The sequence below is a fragment of the Anolis sagrei genome, chromosome 4, assembly GCF_037176765.1.
Source record: "Anolis sagrei isolate rAnoSag1 chromosome 4, rAnoSag1.mat, whole genome shotgun sequence".
NCBI lineage: Eukaryota > Metazoa > Chordata > Lepidosauria > Squamata > Dactyloidae > Anolis > Anolis sagrei.
This window is the reverse complement of record NC_090024.1, coordinates 204,551,223-204,577,630: the sequence shown is the minus strand read 5'-3', so window position 1 is coordinate 204,577,630 and position 26,408 is coordinate 204,551,223. Positions and strand designations below refer to the sequence as shown.

The 26,408-nt window shown below is 39.6% G+C and overlaps 1 protein-coding gene across 6 annotated transcripts in view; it reads left to right on the top strand.

Annotated features, from left to right (window-relative positions):
* SYT2 (synaptotagmin 2) overlaps positions 1-26,408 on the top strand; it is a 198,694-nt gene that overhangs the window by 153,093 nt on the left and 19,193 nt on the right. For all 6 annotated transcript variants that reach the window (XM_060772521.2, XM_060772523.2, XM_060772519.2 and 3 more), the window contains 2 exons: positions 17,749-17,977; positions 19,864-20,024. In XM_060772521.2, the coding sequence (XP_060628504.1) occupies positions 17,770-17,977; positions 19,864-20,024 (369 nt within the window). In that variant the 5' untranslated portion in view covers positions 17,749-17,769. The remainder of the gene's footprint in view (positions 1-17,748; positions 17,978-19,863; positions 20,025-26,408) is intronic.

Sequence of the window (26,408 nt, the reverse complement as noted above, 5' to 3'; positions counted from 1 at the left end):
TGTGTGTAGGTACACATTAGAAAAGAAAAATTTCTCTTGGTGGAAAGTTTATGTACTACATACAGTTAAACTGATGAGGCTTTTTCTACTGATTTAATTACCTGCGCTATAAGCAAGCTTGTAACAGTTTTAGAAGATATTTCACTTCTAGCTAGGTCTCCTAGAAACATGTCCAAATGCAGCATAATTACAAGGCCTAAAAGAAAATAGTTTAGACAGCATGTTTTATAGCTTCAAAGAGTCCTACTGTTAGATGATATGGTGATTCTTATTGTTGTTTGTTGTTTATTTGTTCAGTCGCTTACTTACCTCAGTGACCACATGGACCAGCCCGAAGAGTCAGAAGCGACTGAACAAATAAACAAGAAACAACAACAATCTCCATATCATCTAACAGTAGGACACTAGGACAATATGGTGATACTATTAACCTACCTTTCAGGGTGAAGCTCCCGGTGGTGCAATGGGTTAAAACCCTTCTTCTGGCAGGACTGAGGACTGACAGGCTGGAGGTTTGAATCCGGGGAGAGCACAGATGAGCTCCCTCTGTCAGCTCCAGCTTCCCATGCAGGGACGTGAGCGAAGCCTGCCACAAGGATGGTAAAGCATAAAATATCTTGGCGTCCCCTGGGCATCGTCCTTGCAGACAGCCAATGCTCTCACACCATAAGCGATTTGCAATTTCTCAAGTCACTCCTGATATGAAAAACGTTCAGGGTTGTTCTAAGTATTAGAATAAGATAAGGCAAGTCCAGTGCTTTGAGATCTAAAGGTATGATATAGATCAGTGCAACCCTGGGGTCTTCTTCTCTGGAGCTTTTTAAACAGTGGCTGGATGGCCATCTGTTGGGAGTGTTTTCATTGTGAATGCCTACATGGCAGAATGAGGTTGGAACACCCCTCAGCCCCACATACACCCCTGCCTAAGCAGCACAAATACCCCCAGAGCTATTTCTATGGTAGTCAACACTTCATTCCCTCTCAGACTTCCCTTGTGATAACTAATTGTTATTTACATGTAATTAATATGAATATAAAATGTGAAAGAGAAGTCAGGTACACAGTGTTCTGATTTTATGTTTGCACTGCAAGCTCATTTAACTGATTTACAAAATGCCATTTGTCAAAACTCCCTCAAATCAATTTGCTTGTTTGTCCAACTGTACAAAAAGTTTCCTCCTGGCTTTGCAGAGGGAGTTGTTTCAAAGAAGCCACTCTCACTTAAGTTGGAAACAGCAATGTTATCTTAGAAGTGTGATATGTGTGGAAAGAATCATCCAGCCCAACTCCATTCTGCCATGTAGGCATACACAATGAAAACACTCCCAACTGGAGTTTAAAAAGCTCCAGAGAAGGAAACTCCATGGCATATTCCACTATCAAACAACAATTGTTGCCAGGATGTTTTTCCTAAGTAGGATCTTTTTTCCTGTCGTCTGAATCCATTGCTCCATGTCCTAGTGCCCTCTGGAGCAGCAGAAAACAAGCTGATTCCCTCTTCAATATGACATCCTTTCAAATATTTAAACATAGCTATCATGTCCCCTCTTAACCTTCTCTTCTCCAAGCTAAACATGCCAAACTTGCTGAGCTGAGTGTGCAAGAGAAACTAGAATTCTCCACAAACCAAGAAACTAAATGTGCTGAACCAAGCCTGCAATTGCGCAATGGCTCAGGCTGCAGCCGTACTGTAAGCATGGAAAAGCGTGAAGTGTGTGTTGATGCATCACAGCCTCTGCAGTCAAGGAGCTGCAATAACTGCGGGGGGGGGGGAGTGAAACGCATGACTTCCCTTTCTTCCCCTCCCTCAACAGTATAGCAATGCTGTCCTGGAAGAGTCAGAGTCGCAGCAGCTCCTGTGACCTGTCAAAGAGTGTTGACTCAGCCCCCCCCCCCCCCCCGCTTGCTCTGGGATTGCTCAAGGCATAGGCTGGGATAAAAGTGCTGCAGTGAAGAAAGGTGGCTTAGTGATTCAGCACTTTTCTCTCCCTGCTTCTATTCTGCTGCAGTATTAACTCTCTCTTTGCATGGTATGCAGGGTACTTGTTTGCTCCCTTCTCAAATGGCAGCTGGTGAGGGACTGGCACAAACCAGAAGAGGGCAGAGCTGAGGAGTATTCAAAGTCCAGGTTGCATTGAACCCCTGTGAGTCAGAATAGCCTTGCAGATGGTTACTTTGCATCCATAAATCTTTTACTAAAAGAACGCACAGGCATGACTTTGTCCTTAAACACAAAATGTCCCAACGATCCTTCCTCCAGATGGGGGGAATGGGAAAATGCATTTTCCTAATAGTACAATGACAGTGTTGGGAACTGTCAATTAATTTATTTTGTCATAAGGGTGGGGATGCTTGTCTTATGGGAGTTTTTAAAGGGGATTTTAACTACCTGCCATGATCACTGTTTCTTTGTGAAATAGGAAAATGATGAACATTAGATTAAAAATTGTTATTTGTCAAAAGCACTGAGCTGCCCTTGAGATTTACTCACCTGCAGAATTTTCTGACATCTATCACTGGTTTTTGAGGGCTTACCCATACACAAAAAATATCTGAAAGTCTCAGATTTTGCTCCTTAACAAACCAATTTGAATGTGGAGATCTACATAACATTTTCCCATCCTGAAGTCTCGCCAGGGATTTCTGGCATTATTAAGGACTTTTCATTCCCACTTGTCAGGTCAGTTTATATAACCCACAATTCCCTTCTTAAGTATTTCTTTCACTTTAATTAATACCTTGCTTTTCTCCCAGTGCCACCCATGCTGGATTCACAATGCCATAGAATTCACATTATCAAAGTAGATAATCCACACTATCTGCTTCGAACTGGATTATATGTGTCTACACTTCCATATAGTCCACCTCAAAACAGATAATCTGGATTTTATATGGCAGCGTAGATGGGGCTCCAGGTACACATTATGTATGCAAATACATTTTTTGTCCCTTGGTTATCTGATCAGGTAAATTCTGTTCCGAAAGGAGTAACCCCCCATGATGGTGGCTGGAATTCAATAATGCAATTGCAAATGTATAACAAGTTACATATCCATATTGTATCTGTAATCATGGACTCTATGTAACCATGCTTGCCACAATTATGAATTTATTCCCAAACTTACTTAGCAGGAAGCCACCTGATTGGATAAATTGCTGCAACCTTGCTGGCTGATGGCAGTTGGATGGAAGCATCATCTTAACTCTCTGATTACATTATGTAACACGATTTTTGTTCCTGGGTTATAAATGTCATTTATCAATTGATTCTATCATGAAAACATGAGCAAAAGTTTATTAAACTGCAAAAACTTTATTTTTGCAGGATATCCTGCAGCACATTTTACTATAATTTTTCAGTTAATATTCTAATAGGGTCTCAATCAAATCAACATAGTTTGTGGCAGCCACAAAAATGAAGTTTTTGGAGTATAACAACTACTTTCAAAGTAGGTACCACACAATTAAACAGGAATAACACTTTAAAATCAGGAACATATTTTTCCAAACTTTGTTGCATAATGTTAGCAGCCAAATAGATCGCCCAATGTGGCAGATTTGGGGAGGTCAGACTACTTAGCTATGCATATGATATAATATTTCATCCATCTACCTACTTGCCTATCACTCTTATATTCCACTTTTTCCCCAATATGGGACCCCAAGTGGCTTATGTGGTCAGCCCTGATCACAAATTCCCAGCACTGTGTTTAAATTGGCCCATAGTCTCTTTTAGCATTCACACACAAGGTCACGGGACACTACAATCCTTTCTGTGTATTGTCTATTCCCCCCACCCCCACTTCCCTGTGGTACTCAAGGAGACCTACAGCCAGACAAGATTTCCTGAATTGTTAAACCACAATTCTTACTCCATGACAGATCAGGAAACTGTACTATATAAATCTCAGTCTAAAGCAGGGTGCTTGAACATATTGCTTATTCCTGCACTCATGAAGAGAATATTGTTGAGCAGGGAAATTGCTTCTGAATGAGTCAAACGATACTTTAACAATTTGGTGCATCAAAGTCTGTCAAGCATGTGGATGAAGCATTATCTTCCTGAAGCTCTCCCTCTGTGTGTGTGTGTGTGTGTAAATTAATGAATCCTTGTGTATGCACATGCACACCATTTCATGCAACTGACAAAATAGGTCATAGTCCACAAAAGCTTATGCCACAACAAATCTGTTAGTCCAAGTTGTTACAGGATCTTAGTGAATGCATTCATGTATTGCTTCTCCCCTTCATTTCATTTGCTCCCTTTTGTACTGTGAAAGTCTCCTATGCAATGAATGCATTGATATTTTTGCACTTTTCCAAGGATTCTTTTCATTTCAAAGGCCCCCATTTAGAATCGATTAACAGTGAATTGCACCCATTGTTCTATATAGCGTGACCACTCCTTATTAAGTGTCTCGATAGCACTGCACAGAAGAAAAGAGGCTTGTGCATGGTGCATAAGACTGTGAAAGTGTTTGTGTTTGAAAACAATGCCAAGTTTTCATCACAGAGAATTTTATTTCCATGTAGTGAATTAGCACTGTGTGTTAATTGACAGCATTGTCGCTAGTGTGACTCCCCATGAGGTTTTTCACTTTGTCCAAATATTCTGCACCAACATGAATTTGGTTTTCATATTTGACCTTGCCATTTGCCTTGTTTCCTATACTCTTTATAGGAAGTCAGCAAGTGAATGCTTCTGTTATCTGACAACAAAGGGAATAAGCATGTCAGACCAAGGCTGATATTTTACATTGGCTTGCAGAGTTACACTTTGGCCTCAATCCAACAATGTCATGCAAATGCTTATGAACGTATGCTATACTGATCATATACCCTTCAGAAAAGCTCCTGAAATTGTCCCACATAACTGTTCCATGAAGAAAAATAAGCTAAGCAGGAGCATAGAAACATCTGTCTGTCTCACCATAGCCAGATGCACTTTTATTAGAGCAGTGCTGAGACCCCCAAAGGACCAAAGCAGGTGTAAACATTGTACATTTGGCTTTAGGGAGATCAGCAGATGCTTCTCCACTCTTGCCTGCTTTCCATGAACCATGGAATGTCCAAGCAAAGGAGCTCCAGGGGTTTTACATTAAGTTGGATGGAGGCTTTAGGCATTGCGGCAGAAGGAAAAGACTACCAATCTTCACAGTACTTGAAAAGGAAGACCTGCACCCTTAAGGGAGACTTAAAACAGAATTCTGGCCCTTGTTTGTGCTATGAAACACTTGTGTTGAATAGCAATGTTGTGTGACTCAATGCAGAAATGAAGGAATATTTCCACAGATTTCAGGAGCAGACATGTGTGGGCTGACAAAGTGCATCCATATGCACCCTGGAACCACATGAAGAGCCCAACATCCATGTCTTTGAACTTACTGTGAAATGTATATGTTGGACAAAAAATGTCAATCTTGTCATTTTGACAATCTTGTCAAAAAAATGTCAATCTAGTCACCTGTCCGAATGCATCTCCCCTTATGAACCCCTCCAGGAGTTTAAGATCATCTGGGGAGGCCCTGCTCTCAGTCCTGCGTTTGTCTTAAGTACGGCTGGTGGGAACGAGAGACAGGACCTTCTCAGTGGTGGCCTCTCAGCTATGGAACACTTTCCCTAAGGTTATCAGATCGGCCCCCTCCCTTTTAACATTTTGAAAGAGAGTCAAGACTTGGCTTTTTGAGCAGGCATTTCTAAATACAGTGTCACAATCATAGGAAAATGGAATAGTTGGCCAATGTGATTGAACTATGTTTTTAATAGGAGACCTTAATGTTCATGTTTTTATTGATTTTGTTATGGTTTTATCATCCGATTGTTTTTATTGTATTGAAATATTGGTATCTTCCTCTACATTCGGGGTGGTTTACAGTTGGTGCCAAGACCATAAAATACAAATTTTATGGTCTTGGCACCAACTGTAAACCACCCCGAATGTAGAGGAAGATACCAATAGAATTTCATTCATAATTTGCTTGCTTGTTTGCTGATAGCTATACTATCCTTCTATTCCTTTTATTTTCACATAATCATTCATGTGTTCTCAATCATATCTATTCCGACACCAACCCTGCTGAAACCAGATGTTAGCTGGATTAATTGTCCAGCTTGCCTATTTAAAGACCTGACACACGATTCTTTTTGTTTTTCTTATTTTTTTTTTTTGTTTTTCTGTATCACAGATGACTTTTATGGAAAAAAATGTTGAATTAGTGGCATCCTGAGTTTGCATCCATTCACACATGCCAACACTTCCATTTTGTGCTGGCTCCCAGTGCTCATTGACTGTCAACACTTCTACCTGTGACAGCAAATGTATGATCAGGACAGACAGCTTTTGATGGCGCAGTGAAGATAATTTTTCATTTTGAAAATATGGCACTTTAACAAATCTGTTAGCACGAGCTTTTGTGGATTGTTGCCCACTTTGACAATTTTTAAGTTCTCAGTTTAGCACACAAAACCCAGAAGTTGTGCCTTAAATCATTCACAAAATTTCTTAAAATTGCATTTTGGATGCATTTTTGGTCATTGCTGTGTATCTATTAGGATCTTCTTCCTTTTTTTTGGATTCTATTTTATTCTTTGCATATTCCCAATACTGTGCACGTAGTGTTACTTGTTTTGCAAGGAATACATGGATTTGTTTAAACTAACCCACTTTATGAAAGGTTGAGACTATTTGTGTCAGGTGGACAGGCAACAGAAATGCCTTTCATGTTTAGACTTGGGCATAACCTATTTCATTTCCCTTCCTGTTGTTAATGGTTCTTCTCTTTCTTCTTCTACAGTGAATACCCAAAAGCTTTTTCCAATTTTTCATAATTCTGGTGGGAAGAACTATTAATTATTTTAACACATTAGGTTATATTTGTCCTTTTCTTACAATTGTCTCAATTTACTGTAATTTCCTCTAGAATATCCTACAGTTTTGGCATTTTGAGCTCCTATATTAGGAGACCATATTTATTTATTTATTTATTTATTTATTTATTTATTTATTTATTATTATTCTGCCCTCATGCCAATGACTTAAATCAAGAAATAGCTTTCTTAGATCTACAGAGACACTTGCTGGAACACCTCAGCAAGTGAGAGTCCACAAGTGGCAGGCTAAACCAGAACCTCAATTAATGACTGATACCAAATGAGAGACTCCCTCCTGGGCACACAGGAAACGGGGGCAATTGGAAGGCGCTGAACAGACTGTGCACTGGCACCACAAGATGCAGAGCCAACCTTAAGAAATGGGTCTACAAAGTGGAGTCCACAACATGCGAGTGTGGAGAAGAGCAAACCACAGACTACCTAATACTATGCAGCCTGAGCCCTGACACATGCACAATGGAGGAGTTTCTTATAGCAGCACCAGAGGCACTCCAAGTGGCCAACTACTGGTCAAAGGACATTTAATAGAATGCCAAGTTTGCAAACTTTGTGGGTTATTTGTTTTTGTTTTTTTGTTTTGTTTTTCAAACAAATACAATACAGCTGTTTGGTTCACTCCTGATATGATAAATAAAATCCCCAAGGGGACTCAGGGCAGGTTCCAACACACTAAAAACACATAGAGGCAAACATTCAGTGCCACACCACAAAAGCAGACAAGGATACAATTAACAACCCACTCAATCCCAACACCAATTGACCATATTGACATCAAACAACCAATTATATATATTTGCAGGAATTTGCAGCTGTTCTTTGGTGGAATAAATAAGTGCTAAGTTGGGGTAGTAAAAATAATTGTACATTTTCTCAGCCTCATCAATGAAATGATCGGTTGTTATGAAATTAATCCTTATTTATTTATTTATTTATTTATTTACAGCATTTATATTCCGCCCTTCTCACCGCACAGGGAACTCAGGGTGGATTACAATGTACACATATATGGCAAACGTTCAATGCCAATTAGACATACAACGTATAAAGACATACACAGAGGCTATTTAACTTTTTCTGGCCACCAGAGGAGCTGTCACTTTCATTGTCCATCTGCGACACTGATGATGTGCTTCTGCATTCCCCGCATGCTTTGCTGGAGTGCTTTTTGCTGGAGTCTTTTTATGGCCTCATAACTTAGTAAATTAGTTAATTAGCCTCCCCACACATAGGTGGTACCTAATTTTCCTACTTGACAGATGCAACTGTCTTTCGGGTTGCAAAGGTCGACAACAAGGCTGGCTTCAAACTCATGACCTTCTGGTCAGAGTGATCTTAATGCAGCTGACACTCAGCCAGCTGCGCCACAATCCCTTAGTGAAATTAAAAACAGGCACATGCCTTAAAATGCTTTCCCCCATGTTTTATTTTTTGTTGAATTTTATGCAGTGGGTATTGTGCAAATAAATTTGCTTACAAAGAATTACAAAATGTAAAAAAAAAATGAAATTGTAAAATGTAGTTCTCAGATGCTCAAAAAATATGGTGAAAATCTTAATAATTCCCAGTGGGGTGAAAACTTTAAATTTAGTATCCTCTTCTTTAAGAATAAAATAAGCAAAGATGTAGAGCCTGCTGCAGAAATATTTAGAAAATCGTCTACAGCTACCAGTGCAATCTGTATTCCTTTACTGACTTAAGAAGAAAAGGTAATGCTTGGTCCATTGGGACAATGAGAGAAATGGGAATAAAAAACTCAATCAATCAAAATGTTGCAACATAATTGACAGAGTTTGGAATAAGTGAAGGGAGATTGAGAGGAAGTTGGCATGATGACAAAAGCCACAAAGTCTGTACTTCTAATAATCAAAGATAAGAGAAAATCACATTACTGATTGAGTGAGTGTTATATTTGGATGAAATACAGTCAGAGAATGTGGGATTTTGTTTGGATAGTAGCCACAGAATAGCAGAGTACCCGAAAGTAGAAAAAAAACCACACATGAGATTATGTGTATCTTTTGTCTAATGGACGACAGAATGTTATTTCGGTATTTAAATCTAATCATGCAACTTGTACACCTTAAATCAACAGGGTAGAAGGCTCTCCCTTGCCTCCGAACCACCTCCATTTTCTCTACTTAGTTATTTACAATTATAACAATTTAAAACAAAGGAAGGAAGGGGAGGGGAAAAAGGAATATGGCAAAACATTTAGAACTAACTTGTTTTTATTTTTGCATGAACTTTCGCGGATATATAAACACACATCTTTGGGTACAGTACTGAATTAGTATTAAAGCCTCAATCATAATATATTTAGCCGTTGTAGGAGCGTAACTTAAAGAAATAGGATCTAGAAAGATGCAAATCATGTCACATGCCCTAAGTTTTCAAAAGGCTGGTAAGGTAATACAAGTTTTTCAGAACTTGATGCAGGAATGCAATAAAACTGCTTAAGAAAAGCCTGTTTTCTAGGGTTCAAAACTCTCTGGCAGGCCCGTAGCCAGGATTTCGTTTCGGGGGGGGGCTAAAAAATTTTCAGGGGGGGGGTTTCGGGGGGGGCTGAGTTTCGGGGGGGGGGCTGAGTCTGAGTGAAAGAGGGTCTAGCCTAGCAAACCTTTTGTATCATTACCCCAATACCCCCATACATATGGGATATATTGAGAATGGTGATCAAATCATGATATTAATAAACATAACAGTTTAAATAATGCACCAGTAAGGCCTTTTCGCGAACCATCATGAGAATTTCAGGGGGGGCTGAAGCCCCCCGAGCCCCCCCCCCCCCCCTGGCTACATGCCTGCTCTCTGGGAAGATTCCTTTGTGGTATGTGCATTAGTGAGGACTCGTGTATTGATATATGTATGCCATTATCTTTGTTCAGACCTCTGTTAATGGATTGGTATTTGTAAATACAGCATAACCCCCTTTTTCATTGACTTAACATCCACTGTTTCACTTACACATGCAAAAAATATTCTGTTGTGTCCCATCCCTGTCCCCCAAAAATGTTTGTGCACTTTTCTAGAGCCTTCAGTGCAATTCTATGGGATTCTTCTGGCTCAAGCATAACATAGAATAGCTCAGGAGGACCTAAAGAGGCTAACAAATTGAAGTCTTTGTCAACTTATCAGGATCCTTATTATCCACAGTTTTGCGGGTCATGCTGCATTATTCAATTCAGCAATTTATCTTTCTAGCTGTGCATTTTAAGCATTCAAAATAGTTTGCGTTTTGGTATTGCAACTTTCAACTTGAATCCAATTGCTGTTCAAAAGTGCCTCTTAGCATGTGTTTCCTACCACCACCAACAGATTTGGCCTGATGGATAGGTGCTTACCTCTTTCCCTCTCCCCCTCTGTTTCTATTTCAGCCTTAAGAAGCTGTCATTTAAGTTGAAGCATAGTTGTTAAATAACCCCCCCCCCCCCTTTCTGATTGATGAAGGCTTGAAATGTACTGTGTTACATTGGGGAAGAAGCAGAAAAGGAGAGACTGACTGACTCATTAGCCATTCAACTGGCACAATGGCTTTTGCAGAGCAATCTTTCTTTCTTTCTCTCCCTCCTTCTTTCTCCTCCCGCAACCCCTTGTCTGTCTAACCTCTCCCCTCTGTTAAATTATTTCATAGGGAAAAAGAATCTATTACCCTTGGTCTATAGAGGCACTTGCATGCCCGTTTCAGGTTTGCTAGTACTGGCATTAATCAGTGAAAGATGCCAAAGAGCAAAAATGAGATGCTGCCCACAGGCACTCTCATTGTTTACCAGTCAGCCATAAATATTGACTCATAAATATGTAGGCCTCCTCTCCTGTGAAGGAGTGAAATGACAAGTTCAGGAGACAAGGGGATTTGCGAATGGAACAAAGTCAAAATTGTGAAGCTGAGAAGGGAGCAACTAGATGAGATGGTGGCAGGATCCAATTCTTCTAAAATTGTGTGGGTGCAATGAGTAGTTTCATAGCTGAGCATGGGAGACGTGCGTAGCAAAGACTAGATGGTGGAAGAGCATCATCCCACCCCGTCCTTCATGTTAAATTCTAACGTCAGTGCTAAATTTATATTTGGTTGGTAATGGCCCATTCATGTAATCCAAAAACCAATTTATAAAACCTTTAAAAATACAAAGCTTGGTGAATTTAGTCTGAATTTATCAGGAAAGCTCACCCCCACCATCTTGTGTCTTATCTAGCTGAAGCTCATGTTGATGCTTGAGAGAAAATGGAGAAAAAAGAACCCCTACAATCTTTGAGGAAGAGACCGCCTTGACCTCTAATGAGCATCCCATTAGCAGTCACCATGAAATAACCTTTAAATTTATCCACTTCGTTTTAAATACTAATTAGACTCTTTGGGAAACTGGCAAGCTGTTTGCCTAGTGTCACAAAACCTGGGTCCCATGAGGTGACTAGAGTTGCCACATTGCCTGTTTTAATCTGGCCTGCTGTTGCTGTGAATTGATACATTCCAGGGTCATATGCAGCAGTACTGAAAAAATGCATTGAGTGGAATTACAAGTGGTCCATACCTGTGCTGCTTTTAGAAAAGGTATTTGAATGTGTCTCTTAAGTTTGGTCTTAATTTCTTTAATGGTTTATATTGTTCTACCATTTTAATGATTTTGCTGTTTCTAATTTTTATGTCTTTAGAGATTTTATAGTAAGGAGGTTTGTTGTTGTTGTTGTTGTTGTTGTTGTTGTTGTGTGATTTCTGCCCTAAGGCGACCCTATTATGTGGGTTTCTTGGCAAGATTTGTTCTCCAGGAGATTTATCTTTGTGTTCCATGGAGGCTGAAAGAGAGATTTGCCCAAAGTGACCTCGTGGGTTTCCAGGGCTGTTCTCCCAGTTTCCTCATCCAACACTCAAACCATTATACAGTGCTGATTCAGAAAGTAGGTATATACATATATGAGTAAGAAATAATGTATAATGTATGCCCGTTCATAGAATAAAAATCCTATATAAGCAGAAAGGCAATATATAAACTGAGTGAATAAATAAATACTGTACTTATACATAAATCGATCTAATGTCAAAGTCAAGGGCAGGTTGAGGACCAAAGTTAAGGAATTTTTTTTGACCCATGGGAAAATCATGGAGAAATCTTTGGGGCATATAACAGATCTTTTCATTTCTTTTTAAAATTGCAGGGAGAGAACATACTTAGAAAAAGAGAAAAAGAAGGGGGGTCTCATTATTTCAGAGCATACAATTTGGGAGTATGCACATTGCATTGTTGATCTTTAATATGTCTAGATCTATACAGATAAGGAAAAGGAGATAAGAAAGGAAAAGAATTTTTTAAAACCAGCATGAAATTGGAGAGTGCTTAGGAGACTAAAGTAAGCAAGGAAAATCAGGAGTGAGGTATTGAATATTGTTCATACCAAGAACTTTTGTATTTCCTCCATGGTCGCTCCTAGCCAGATACTTTGATGACCTTTTTTGGCCACTAGAATGACTCTAATAGGTGCCATTGACTATGGAAGAGCTACAACACATAGACTCAAGAGCTGCTCCTCCAACATGGCCAGTAAAATAAAATACATATAGAAAGAAAAAAATATCCAAAGAATTTGGTCAGACCACACCTGGAATACTGTGTCCAGTTCTGGTCACTGCATTTTAAGGGAGATGTTGACAAGCTGGAATGTGTCCAGAGAAGGTTGACTAAAATGATTAAGGGTCTGGAGAACAAGCCCTGTGAGGAGCAGCTTAAAGAGCTGGGCATATTTAGCCTGTAGAAGAGAAGGCTGAGAGGAGACATGATGACCATGTTTAAATATGTGAGGGGAAGTCAGAGGGGGGGGGGAGCAAGCTTGTTTTCTGCTGCCCTGGAAACTAGGACACTGAACAATGGCTTCAAACTACAGGAAAGAAGATTCCACCTGAACATTAGGAAGAACTTCCTGACTGTGAGAGCTGTTCAGCAGTGGAACTCTCTGCTCTGAAATGTGGTGGAGGGGTGCTTTGAATTTGATTTCCCTGCTTCTGTCAGGGGGTTGGACTGGATGGCCCCTGAGGTGTCTTCCAACTCTATGATTATATGATTCTATGCATGTTATCTAGGAAGAAAGATCAATTTGGCAGCTACGTACATAAAGAACACAGCTAAATTGCTGTTATTTTGTGTTTCCTAAGTTGTAGTTGTCAGACATTATAAAGATGTTGGATATCTTCGATTTCAATTGTGAAATGACTCTAGCAGAGCCTGTGATGTTTCTTTCCTTTTGCAATGGAAGAAGAAACAGATATGGATTCCTGCTGGAAGGCACAGGCAATGAAAAGTTCAGCAGGTTGAAATGGGAGCTTCTTTTTTTCCACCAGTGCCAGAGGGCATGCTTTCTGCATGGTGGACCACATGTCCTCTTAATAGGCATGCCATATTATAGTCCTTTCCACTATAAGCTCAAAATCTGTACAACACAGTTTAGATTCACCACATGTGCTTGTTAAACTATATAACTCAACATTAACTTGGGACTTCCCTGCCAACTGCTTTGTGTTTTCTTCTGGCCTAATTATAGAAGACAGAGAGATGTAAAGAGTTGACTTGACCGGATTTCTGGTTCATGTCAGAAAAACAGAGTTGATCCTATAATAGCTTGAGGCAAATATCTCAGGAACTGGGCAGGGGTCAGTGCATGGGTGGGTGAGATTAGTGATATGTCAGATTTCCATGTGTTGGAGGACAGAGGTGCATTTGTCACACATCCTCCCTGGTACTCTTAAATAAACATAATGAATTAAGTGTGGTGGCAGTCTTGGAAAAAGAGCCTCTGCTGGTCCACTTGCTTTTGTATCTGAAGGAGGAACCCTCTGGCTCTCAAAGGTCAAATGTCTTTGGTCATCCCTGCAGGGAAAAAATTATTGTTCTGCAAATGTTCTTTCTCTGAAAGGACAAAAATATTTTTCAGGAGAGCTGTGCACTGGCTACTCGTCCATAGTGTTTATACTCCTAATCTTTCATCAATGCATGGCTCAGTACTGAATGTAGAAATCTTACGGATGACCATCATTGTTGCTGACTGACAGCAATCCTATCATAATGTTTTATTGTTAATATATATTCAGAAGAACTTTGTCGTTGCCTTCCTCTAAGACTAAGATAATGACTTGTCCAAGTTCATCCACTGGGTTTCCATGGCTGAGTGCAAAATTTAATCCAAGTCAAAGACTCAAACTTGTATACCAAGTCTCGTGACTTGGTAAATAGGTGCCCCCTTCTAAAGAAAGTGCAGCCGACTTAACCAAATTAATAGGAAAATTCAGCTCCTGAATAAGATGATAGTAACTGAGCTAGATAGTATCATTCAGGGATGTCTAGTGACTCTGATTTCAGATTAAAATAAATTATTGGCTTTAATCTGATATTAAAGGAGCTTTCCAAGGTGATGAATTCCACCTCAAAATAAGTTTAGCACAGCATTTCTCAGCCTTGGGGTTGGGACCCTGGGGGGGGGGGGGGGTCATGAGGGGCTGTCAGAGGGGTTGCTAAATAACATCAGAAAATGGAGTATTTTCTGTTGATCATGGGGATTCTGTGTGGGAAGTTTGGCCTAATTCCATCGTTGGTGGGGTTCCAAATGCTCTTTGATTCTGAGAGTTATAGCTCAGCCCAAACACCAACAACTACAACTCTCAAATGTCATGGTCTATTTTCCACAAACTCCACCAATATTCACATTAGGTTATGTTGAGTATCCATGCCAAGTTTAGTCCAGATCCACCATTGTTCGAGTCCACAGTGCTCTCTGGATGAAGGTGAACTACAACTTCAAAACTCAAGGTCAATGCCCACCAAACCCTTCTAGTATTTTCTGTTGGACATGGGAGTTCTGTGTGCCAAGTTTGGTTCAATTCCTTCATTGGTGGAGTACAGAATGCTCTTTGATTATAGGTGAACTATAAATCCCAGCAACTATAACTCTCAAATGACAAAATCAACCCCCCCCCCCCAACCCCACCAGTATTCAAATTTGGGCGTATCAGGTATTTGTGCCAGTGAATGAAAATACATCCTGCATATCAGATATTTACATTACAATTCGTAACAGTAGCAAATTTACAGTTATGAAGTAGCATCAAAAATAATTTTATGGAACTGTATTAAGGGATGGTGGCATTAGGAAGATTGCAGACCACTGGTTTAGCACATTGAATAGCTCCCTCAACTTTCAAACCAAAATTGAGTAGATTCCCTGATGCCCAAACAGTCAGTCTTCCTGGAGATTAGTCTTCTCTTCATTGTCACAGTATCAGGAGACTTCCCCTTAATACAGTAACGGAACAGCACTAAAGCATTGTTGTATTACCCAGTATCCATTTGCATACCAGCAACCCTTCTATTTGTACCCCTATGGTACAAACTAAAAGCCTACAGATGGAATTCCTTGTGGAATTTGATAGTTTCACCTGAATATTGTAAATGCTACTTTGATAGCCCTGTGGTTACATGCAGAAATGTTATTCATTCAACTTTGTCTCATCATTGAAGAGGTGGATGTTCAGGATCAGAATTTCATTTCCATCATGTTCAGACTGGCAAAAGAAATTGGTGTACTTAAGAGTATTAACTGAAGTCAATATTTAGTTAGCATTCAATTTAGAACTAAATTTAAAAGGAGTAAAGCCCAGGAGATGGTTTTAGAGACAAAGGGCTCAAGTAGAGATGTAGCAGTAGACGAAATGTGTACTGAAGTTGATTCAGGTGGATGACCTCGAGAAGAAGCCCTTTAGTATTATTTAGAAATATGGTTTGTTGTGTTCCCATATTGACTATTTTTCTACTGTTACAGAAAATGAGTATATGATTTGATTTGACTGATTAGTTATCATATTTCACCACTTTGCAATGGCATTTGTGCCTTTAAAAATATCAAGCGTATATCCTTCATTTAGATTTTCCTGTGTCATTTTAAATCCTGGGTTTGGGTGCTTTCTCTCTCTCAAAGCATATGGAAGTACTCCCAATTTTATTTCTAAGATAGCCATATGGTCACTATTTATCATGCAGGTGCATGCAGTTCCCACTTGACTTTCTCCTCCACTCCCACTGAGATTCTTGAATTGTTTTGCTTCTGTTTTGATGGAAGAAGACACTGATTGAAATATGATGATATATGGCTCTTTATACTGCATAAGGGAAGAGTAAAAGTGGTTCTGGAGTCACTTGGGATAAAAGAAGGTTATTTTGACAAGACTTTGGGGGTTTTATATATTCCCTCTCTTTGTCAGTAGCTCTGTAAACCTTAGTCGAGAGAAAGTGGGGTATTTACATTTCATTATATCTTTACAAGATTATCATTAGACAGAGGGATGTTGCTTTTTCATAATGCTTCCCCCCAGAGATTAAGGGGATGGAGAATCTGAACATGCATCTCACATGTTCAGAACTCAAATATTGTCCTCTGAATTTTTGATAAGGCAGCCTGAAGACAGACAAGAGATTAGAGCAGATGGCTTGTATATTTCAGCGGGTCTCCTTACATCTCTCCTTTCTTGCCAAAATCACTGCGGGCTACTCAGCATTAGCCTCTCAAGGCTTTGTTCTGACAACATAATGTCCTGTCATATGGAATACTGCCCCAATATCACCTCCCCTTTTCACAATGACAACTTGAAATGGGAAAATATGCCCATACCTATAATTATAGAACACAGCTTGTGGGTCTTGTTGTTTACATCCTTATTTCAGGATGGCTTTGTGTGTGTGTCCACTTGAGCACTCTAGAAAAGCTAATCTCAAAGAAAATATGTTATCCATGAATCACCATAGACAGAAGATGTTGAGATACATTGGATGTTTTATAACTTGTATCAAAATTGTGCCAGTTCTCACCATCATTTTGAGGCTTTGGGTCTTGTTTTCATTCCCCTCTCCCCCAGGCGTCTTGTTTTCCTTTTCCAGTTTACAAGAAGATTAATGAAGCTTCTGACAAAGATGCTTCTTTTTGCAAAGACTTTTTTTTATACTCAAACACCTCTCCTTTTCCTTCTTGTTCTCTGCTTTGCTGAAAGCAGCACTGGCATAGGGATGAAGAAGAAGGAAGGTTGGGAGAACTCAGGCTTTGGGTTGGGATGAAGCAACTTATCTATAGTAATAAATGCAAGGAATATTAAGAATAATACTTTATTTTTAACCCGCCCTCTCTCCCCATTGAGACTCATGATCAGGGTGGCTTCCAAAGTAAAAAAAAAAGGCTAACATTCAATGCCAGTATAAAACATAATAGGAAGCTTTTGCTGGGAAAGAATGGGATTCTTCTCTAGCTAACCCAACTGTAGTCCTGGGTGTGCCAGTCTACAACATGCAAAGCAAACAGCTACTGCCTTTACAATCCTTTTTTGAGTGCATGAAGGTCAAAATAAAGAGAACAGCAAAACAGATAACAGTATGTTTTCAAAGGTGTAGAGCTATATATGTTGCCAGCAATATGGCTATGAATAGTACAGAGCACTTTGCATGCAGAATACCCCACATTCAGTCCGTGATATCTCTAAATACAACTGGAGTAATTCCTGCCCGAGACCTTGGAGAGCCACGACCAGTCAATGCACCAGTAGACTAGCTCAATAGTCAGCAGCTTACTATGCTATTTCTATTTTTGAGAAGGAACCAGCAAAGCAAACCCTTCTGTCTCTGTCATATCACATGTAAGAAGCAGTTTCCAGTTTTGTCTTCAGTATGAAATATAATTATTTTTGTACCAAAGCTTGGGAGTTCCTTTTTGGACTACAGTTCCCAGTAGTCATGGTTGTTGAGTGATTCTGAACATTGTAGCTCAAAAACACAACATTTTCAAACCCCATTAGAAGGTCTGGTTTGTTATTATCAGATTTCCTTTGTTTTTCAGAAAGCCTGAAGAACAGTCAAGATGAAGTGGAATCTCTTCAAAAAACCTGCCAACCCCGAGCCCATTATAGCTGCTACTACAGGTGGTCCAGCAGCATCCCCAACTACAACAGTGGCACCACCATCACTCTCTACGGACAACTCAACAATATCAGGCCCAGTGGAGAGCAAGGAGGATGTGTTTGCCAAAATTAAAGAGAAGTTCATGAATGAAATAAACAAAATTCCCTGTAAGGAGTACACATTTGTTATTCTACCCTGGGGATGTTTGAATATTGCTTTGTTCATATCTGTAGCATGCAAAGGGATAGTCTGGCATTAAACCTGCTGCTTTGAATCACTCTAGTCTTATATCTTTTTGGCAGAAAGTGTAATAATTTCTTGTAGGCAAAAAAAATGTACTTGTGAGACACCATTGTGGGGATGCCCAACTTTCGGATGTAGTATTCTGAAGAAATTAGTGTCGTGGTTTGAATTCAGTATTACAGTTACAGTTTGGTAATCTAGAGTTACAGATTTATATTCAGTGACACTACATAGTCATGATCTTGGCGTTATTCTCACAACTGGAAATACTCCTCCTTAACAGTCAGCAGCCACATCGAGCAAACGAAGTTCAGCTACTGATCAGAGCACAAGGAGGGGATTTCCAACCCCCTCCTACCAGCAAGCATGGTTGCAACAATTGGAAGCTGTATCCCACAATTCCTGGGAGGTGAATCTGTAGAAAATGAATGGTTGAGCAAGGAGTTCCATGCAGGTTCAATCAGGATAAAGTACTGAGGTAGTAATTTTTGTGAAACAGGAAGAGGTATTTTTACATATAGCCTCTGCTATTTGCAGCCAGCTATTTAAGAACTCAGCCAACCAAATTTATCTGCTGATGGCAACATGTCAAATGCCCTTATCAAAACTTCATGTTCTGACTTCAACATTGGTTGATCCTTCTGGTTTCTTCCTTTGGTTGATGCTCAGCTGGAATATACTGTTATTTCTGACTTGAGCCATGTTGTAAATCAAATTGGCTTCAGCTTCTCAGGGCCCTTCCACACAACCATATAAGCCAGAATATCAAGGCAGATAGTACAAAATATCTTTGAACTTGATTATCTGATTCCACATTGCCATACAATCCAGTTCAATGTGGATTTTATACGGCTGTGTGGAAGGGGCTTTAGATACTACCAGTGTGCACCCAATCTGAGACTAGCTCATCTCAATATATGGGAGGTATGGAACACACTGGACAGACACACAACATGGCAAGCAGGACTCCTATCACCATTCCTCATTACAGCCTTCTGAGCTGGTGGGAGGAGGCTGGAAATGCCGCCCCACTTGGACCTAGTTAGCAGCTGAACAGACCCCCTTTGCTCAGTGCGGCTTCTGGTGGGCTTGTGGGTGGGAGGTCAAGCAGGAGATGTTCTTTAGTTCCATATTCATAACTAAATAGCCTGTGTAGGATAACAGTGAACACCCTAGCTTAATGGGTCTCTTCCTAAAGAGAGAGGGGAATCCATTGGTCTTTGAAGTTGAATCAATGAAAAGTAAGAAAAGAAAGGTGGGGTTGATTAAGATGGTGAGAAAACCCACTCTTTCAGATCTTTTGCAATCATCTTGATTTTAGGGTTTAGGAAGCTGGCTAGAAGGATATTAATTATTTCAGTCTATCAAAATATATACTAGGGAAAGTAATATGTATTTGTAAAGACCTACCACATGTCAAAACGTATGGCTTATGGTCCGAGGTGCATCTGGTGGGCTCAGACAAAGGGGGTGTTGAGGTCATATCACCTAAATGTGGTGTGTGGCAAACTTTCCACAGTTTAAGTAGCCATTGTACCTTCTACTTAACTAATGCATGTTTTAGTCCTCCTATATTGGAGTTCTTAAACTTTAATTTTAAATGGGTACTTTTAGTATTAGATGTTTCTTTTTTCAGATAAGCTGCAGCAAAGATGGGGAATGGGATGTAGAAGGGGCCTGGACCAAAAGGCAGAGTAGAAATAATCTTTAAATTAACAGTGTTAGCTGCAGTGCAACCTGTAGCTATATTCTCCTCTGTTTTGAGACTGTAGCGATATCATGCTAAGTATTCCCATTTCGTTTTTTACAGTGCCACCATGGGCCCTGATTGCCATTGCTGTAGTAGCCGGGCTGCTGATCCTCACCTGCTGTTTCTGCATCTGCAAGAAATGCTGCTGCAAGAAAAAGAAGAACAAGAAGGACAAAAAAGGGATGAAAAATGCCATGAACATGAAAGACATGAAAGGCCAGGTGAAAACATGCCCGTTTGAAAAATCAGTTGGGAGGCTGTACTTAACACAATTCAAGAAGCATTTATTCTACTGAATATATGAAGATCAGATCCAGTAGAGTCCATCAGCAAACAGCTGAATTTTTTTCATTCAAAATATGAAAACCCCACCCAAGCTGGGCTCAGCAATGAGATCTAAATGAGGGGTAGCAAATTATGCTATTTCACTTTATATCTGTACTTTATCAGGCCTAGGTTGACCATGCAGGTTTTCCACATCAACTAAGGATAGTTCATGGACAGATGTTAGCTATCTTAAAATAGTTGTGAAAAATCAAATACGTGATTGAAGGGAGGAAAAAAGGGGGGGGGGGAGACAAAATGACTGCAGGTTAGAATGATACAGGAAAGAGAAGATATGGATAAAACAAACTGGACCTCACTATAAATATATGCCATGCTGAAACTGCTGTAGGGCAACATGCAACTTAATAATATATGAATAGGATGACAACGTTACTAACTCCAACAAAACAATATATATTTTTAACCAGGACAGCCAACAAACAGATGGCTATTGATAGTAGAGAGGGCACTTCTGCTCATCCTAAACCTGTTAATTTAGGTGTAATTCTTGTAGAGTTTTTCTTTTGTGAGCCAGCTTGCTATGGCAGATTTAGGATAAAGACAGAGAACACCTTAAAGACAGAGTTAAAGATAGAGCATATTTCCAGTGGTACCAAATTAATTTGTTTGGGCCAGTGTAGTCTCTAAGTTGGGAGTATATCAATCTGATCCTTCAGATGCTGTCTGAAAGCCTCGCCAGTCATTCTTCACCTGGAGATTATAGGAATTTTCAGCCAGTAATACTCAGAGGGCCACACATCTGGGCAAACATTTCTGTACGACCAACATCTGTGAAAAAAACAATAGTAAAATAGATTCTTACGAGCAATAATTCCCCTGCCATGACACCTTTAAACTAAAAAAGCCTGTCTTTAGTTGTAATTCCACTGAAGCTAATAGGATTTAACCAATATAACTGGATAAAGCATATATCATGTTGTCATTTATAGTACAGTGTTTGTATATATCCACATCTAATTTAGAATGCAAGGAAGTATCAGAAAAAAACACCAGATAATCTTGCTAGTTTTTTCTGTCATATACTCTCTCATACACATACACATTCACTGGTAAGAAATGTTATCATGTGGGTAGGTATATATACCATGTATTCTTGAGTCTAATGTGCCATCAAATCTAATGTGCACCTCAATTTTCAAAACCCTGAAGCCTAAAAAAACATTTACCATATTAGGCAACTCTAATGCACACACTAAATTTTGGGGAGATGATTTAGATGAGCACTAGAATTGAGTAAATATGGTATTTGATTGACAGATTTTTAGCTATATCTAGCAGCTTTTTAAAAATATGAAAATCACAAGACAGTATGTATAGGAAAATAGAATATGAAGGTACAGATAGGTGCTGCCTCTGCTTTATGATATTGTTTGTGTGTATGTGCTTTCATGTCACCCGTTGACACATGGCAACCCCATAAATTCCAAAGGGCTTTCTTTATGCCAGTTTCTTCCTGTGAAATACAGCCTGCAGCATCTTGGAGTCATTGGCAGTCTCCCATCCCAGTACTAGCCTAACCTGACCTTGCTTAGCTTTGAAGAGGTGATTTAGAATTTGCTTGATTTCAAACAGTGGTTGAATATATCAGGAAATTATTTCAGGCAAGTGCCAGTTAAAACTAATGGAAGCCACACAGGTTTAGGGTAGTGAATAATATTGTACTTCAAGATGAGGAAGCTGCTCATATGGTTATACCAGCACTGTAGCATTTTTGTTAGATTCTCCTATCAACCTAATCCACATCCTACATTGTATCTAGAATCATCAGAAGGTTGGCATCCCATACCTGTGCTCTTTCAATAACAATGATGTCAAATCCTAATATATCTAAATCATGGAGATTATAGCATCATAGAGCTGAAAGAGACCACAAGACTCATCCAGTCCAATCCCCTTCCATGGAGGATACATTGAAGGCCATGAAAAGCATAAGAACAGGGTGAAATCACAGAGTTGACCAGATTTTTTGTACTGCAACTCCCAACATTCCTGACAAATACATATACCAGCTAGAGATGACAAGATTTGCCGTTCAATGAAGGTCTACAGTGACATATTATCCTCACATTAATTGGGAGCATTGGAGGTTCTGTGTGGGAATGGTTCCTGGAAGTAGCATATTGAAAACAGACTGGAAATCCAAAACTATAACATATATTTGGCATGGTATCTCAACTCAGCAACCCATCTCAGTAATCCCACCTTTTTACTGCTCAGGTTTATATGGTTTATATTGTTTGCTTTACTGTCAGCAATCAAACTAACTCAGCAGCAAATCCCATTTGCATTAAAGTCAGACAAACGTGTGAAACTCTGGATGGTTTGATGAGCTCTAAATTCTTCTCCCATTTTGGGGCTTTTGATTTGGTAACTTAAGCAGGAGGCTGGGAAATGGGACTTTTATAGCCCATATTGCAAGAAGCATATCTGGGTGTTAATGAGCCCATTTGCATGGGGTGTTTTAATGAAGCTTAGCTCAGGATTGGCAAATCATTTGGATCCCATTGTTGTGTGCACAGTTACTACAGAAAAACCGAGTTAGAATTATGCCTCATACTTGTGCCAAGTCTCTTGCTAAAGGCTCCCAACAGAAGGTGGGTGTCATCCTTTAGAACCATAGTTCAAAAAGACCTTGAAAGTTATCTAGTCCCCCACAGCTTTCAAACTTTTTCGAGTACAGTTCCCAGGGTACACCACTTAAAATGGGACATGTGAAGTCTGAGGGCCCAATCACACTAAGCAATTACAGCACTTTGATTTCATTTTAACTGCCATAGTTCCATCATATATAATCCTGAAGTTTGTAGTTTGGGAAGTGCTAGAGAAAATAATAGTAAATACCCCTTTCTAAACCTGTAGCCCTAGGACTTCATAAAAAGGCATCAGTAGAATAATTAGGGTATAGCTAGAGAGGCCCTGAGAATTGTACTCTAAAAGAGTTAACTTTTCAAAACTGAACCTCCTGCTCAGTGCAGGCTATGCAATGCAGAGTATGGCTGTAGTTTTCCTGACAGTATTCCTCTGCTTAAATTATCTCCGGTGGAATGGAAACTATGAACCAATGAGGCAGTTTGTTCTACTGTCAAATAGATCTCACTCATAAATGCAGGCCCTGTCTGACTTTTACCTGAGGTGTCCAAAAGCCTTAAAATAAAATCAAAACTTACCAGGTCATCATACCTCCTCTCTGGCTGCCCTCCTGGTGTATAGAAATGATGCACCAGGAGGTGGGGGAATGCGAGGAGGAATATCATCCCCCCGCCCCCTCCACCCATCATTTCTAAGGACCAGGAGGGCTGCCAGAGAGCAAGCATGGTGGCCTGGTAAGTTTTTATTTTACTTTAAGCCTTGGGGGGTGGGGGGATGGCCCCAATCAAGGAAAGCCCCCTGGAAAAGGCTGGGTTTTTCTTCAGGTGTGATGACTTAAACTCGCTTCGGAGTGGGTTTAAGCCCTGTCTGGAAGCACCCAGATTCAAATCTTGGGCTCCCAGTGTCCTAGTCCAGCACTCAAACCACAACCTCTCTTCCCCATTATTGCTTCTTCAAACAACACTGGCTCTCTTCCCCATTATTTCTGCCAATACCTTTCAGGTATTTGGAGGCTCTCCTTCCATAGTCCTCTGTTCATCAGACTAGATGCATCCTGGATTCACATCTTTTGAGGAGGATAAATGAAAATTGTTATTTTTTATTTAAGAGTTGGATGATAGCTGATTATATTCCATGAATAATTGCAACACTGCTATAGTGTATAAATAAAACTCATGAATTAGTGTGACATCATTCAATTGATTAAATAACCTGGAATAAGAGATGGACCAGGTCAGAGAAAGCAGACTATTTCCTGGGGTTAATATAGAGCTAACTGACCAATTGCTTGTGAGGTCGGCACTTGCATAGTTCCTTAAATATTGCAAATAATGTCCATTTCTCTGCATGGAAATGTAGTCAACATTCAGTGAAACTATAGCGTGAGAATCAGCCCCTGAATTTTATTAAATCCGCCTTCCCATCACTTCCCCATATTAATTAATACAAGCAAAGACTTAGATAAGTATTAATTACAATATCAAGGTTTTTCAGAAAGGAAACCTAGATTAAATATTGGTGTGAGATGCCTAAATGCCATTTAAATTAATTGACTGAGACATATATACATGCTGAGACATGCTTCCCCAGTAAACATGAAAATCATTGAAAAAGCACTATGACATGGAATGAATTTGATCATAAAATCTATACTGAGGGTGTATCTACAGTACCCTGTAGAATTAATGGATTTTGTTGTTGTTGTTTATTTGTTTAGTTGCTTCTGACTTTTTGTGATCTCATGGACCAGCCCACACCAGAGCTTCATAGTCAAGCCAGTCACTTCAAGGATACCCTCCATCTATCTTGCCCTTAATGCAGTTTGCACCACTTTAATTGTTATGGCTCATTGCTGTGGAATCATGGGAGCTGCAGTTTGGTGAGCACCAACACTCTTTGTCAGAGAAGGCTAAAGACCCTATAAAACTACAGTTTCCATGATCTCATAGCACAGAGTCATGGCAATTTAGTTGAGGTCAAGCTGCATTAATTGTAGAGTAGAGATGCACCCTGAGTCTCCAAACACAATCCTATGTAAGAAATTGGTGTTCACTTTTGGAAGAAATGGCTGGACTAGACCCTGAACAAATAGACATAGAAAAATAAGCAAGGTACTTGAGTTTGAGTGTTGGACTATGACTCTGCAGAGCGGGATTCAAATCTCCACTCAGCCATGGAAACCAACTGAATGACCCTGAGCATTCTACACTTTCTGAGCTTCAGAGGAGGCAAAGGCAAGCACTCTCTGAACAAATATTGCCAATAAAACCCCAGTATATGTTTGCCTTCAGGTCTTCAGAAATCAGAATAACTTGATGGCACACTACTGCAGGGGAAATAGATCCCTGTCTATTGATTTTCCTGGCTTTGCTGATCCGCCACTTTCAGCCAAAGGAAGAGTGCCAAAAGCAAGAGACAGTATAGCAGTTTTTTTGTCCTCTCTGTGGACCTCTGGAAACAGAAGATAACACCCAGATAAATCTTTAAAACAGCTGTGTGTCCTTTTGTTGCACTTCATTATTTGTTTTGTTGTTGTTGTTCATAAAAGGTCCTTTCTAATAGCAGACACAAATGTTCTGTCCATGAGTCATTGACCTTATTGAAAGTCATGTTTACTATCGCTCTCTTTCTCTCTCAATCTTTCTTTTCCTCTATGTATTTCTGTGCTTTTTGTTTCCTGAGAAACACAGGTCTAGTAGTTACCTTCTGTCAAGACATTTAACTATTGAAAGTGAAGATGACATTGGCCAATTTAAAATATATAGACAATATGGCAAATTAACTTTTGGGACCAAGTGGGTTGCATAATTCTCTAAGCAGAATTACAAGGAGCGCAAGACACATTGCCTTCTCAGGGCCATAGTATACATTCTATAACAAGCATCCTTTGACTAGCCTTTCCTATTTCAAAGGAAAATCAGATTTTCCACAAATAACACCTGCAAGGTCAAATAGCAGCCAGAGGAGCAATGTTGTTTTAGCTGTTTTTAATGGGCCTCAACATAATCTATACTATATTGGCAGCATAATCCATGCCAGAACCCTACACAGCTACTTTTCCTTCAGAGCAGAAATTGCTAGCTTCCACAACATCTTTTTAAAAAAACATGCTTATTCTAATATGCTGTTCATCCCTCTAAGTGAATGTCTTGCAATCAATATCTTTTTGATCCATCCATGCATTGTGCATCTTTGAAGGTGTGGAATCTGTGGTTTCTCAGGAGCATGTGGTGTTGTTGATGATTTGTGTAGTTTTTGCCTCTATAATGCCCTTCTCTTCCTTTTCTGTATTCTCCTCATCCTCCTTCTGTGTTGTTCTGTCTCCATCTTTTCTGACTAACCTGGATGTCAACTCACGGTAGGTCTCAATGCAAACTTCCCTTCCCTTTTATACATAAAAGGGAAAGGTGAAGAGGGCTTATCTGATACAATACTTCCATGCTTAGACTTTGCTTAGATAACTTCATCAAAACCTGGTATTGAACTTGATTTGGGAAAAGAGAAATACATTTTTCTTTCAATTCTGGAGATTAAATTTCACATCTGTTCCTGAAAAGCTCCTTAGCTAAGTCCAAATCTGGTTTCATTTTAACCTAAGTGGATCAAATCCTTGTCAGATAACTTCTCATCTCATAATAAACATCAAATGAGTTTGTTGATGAATGGCT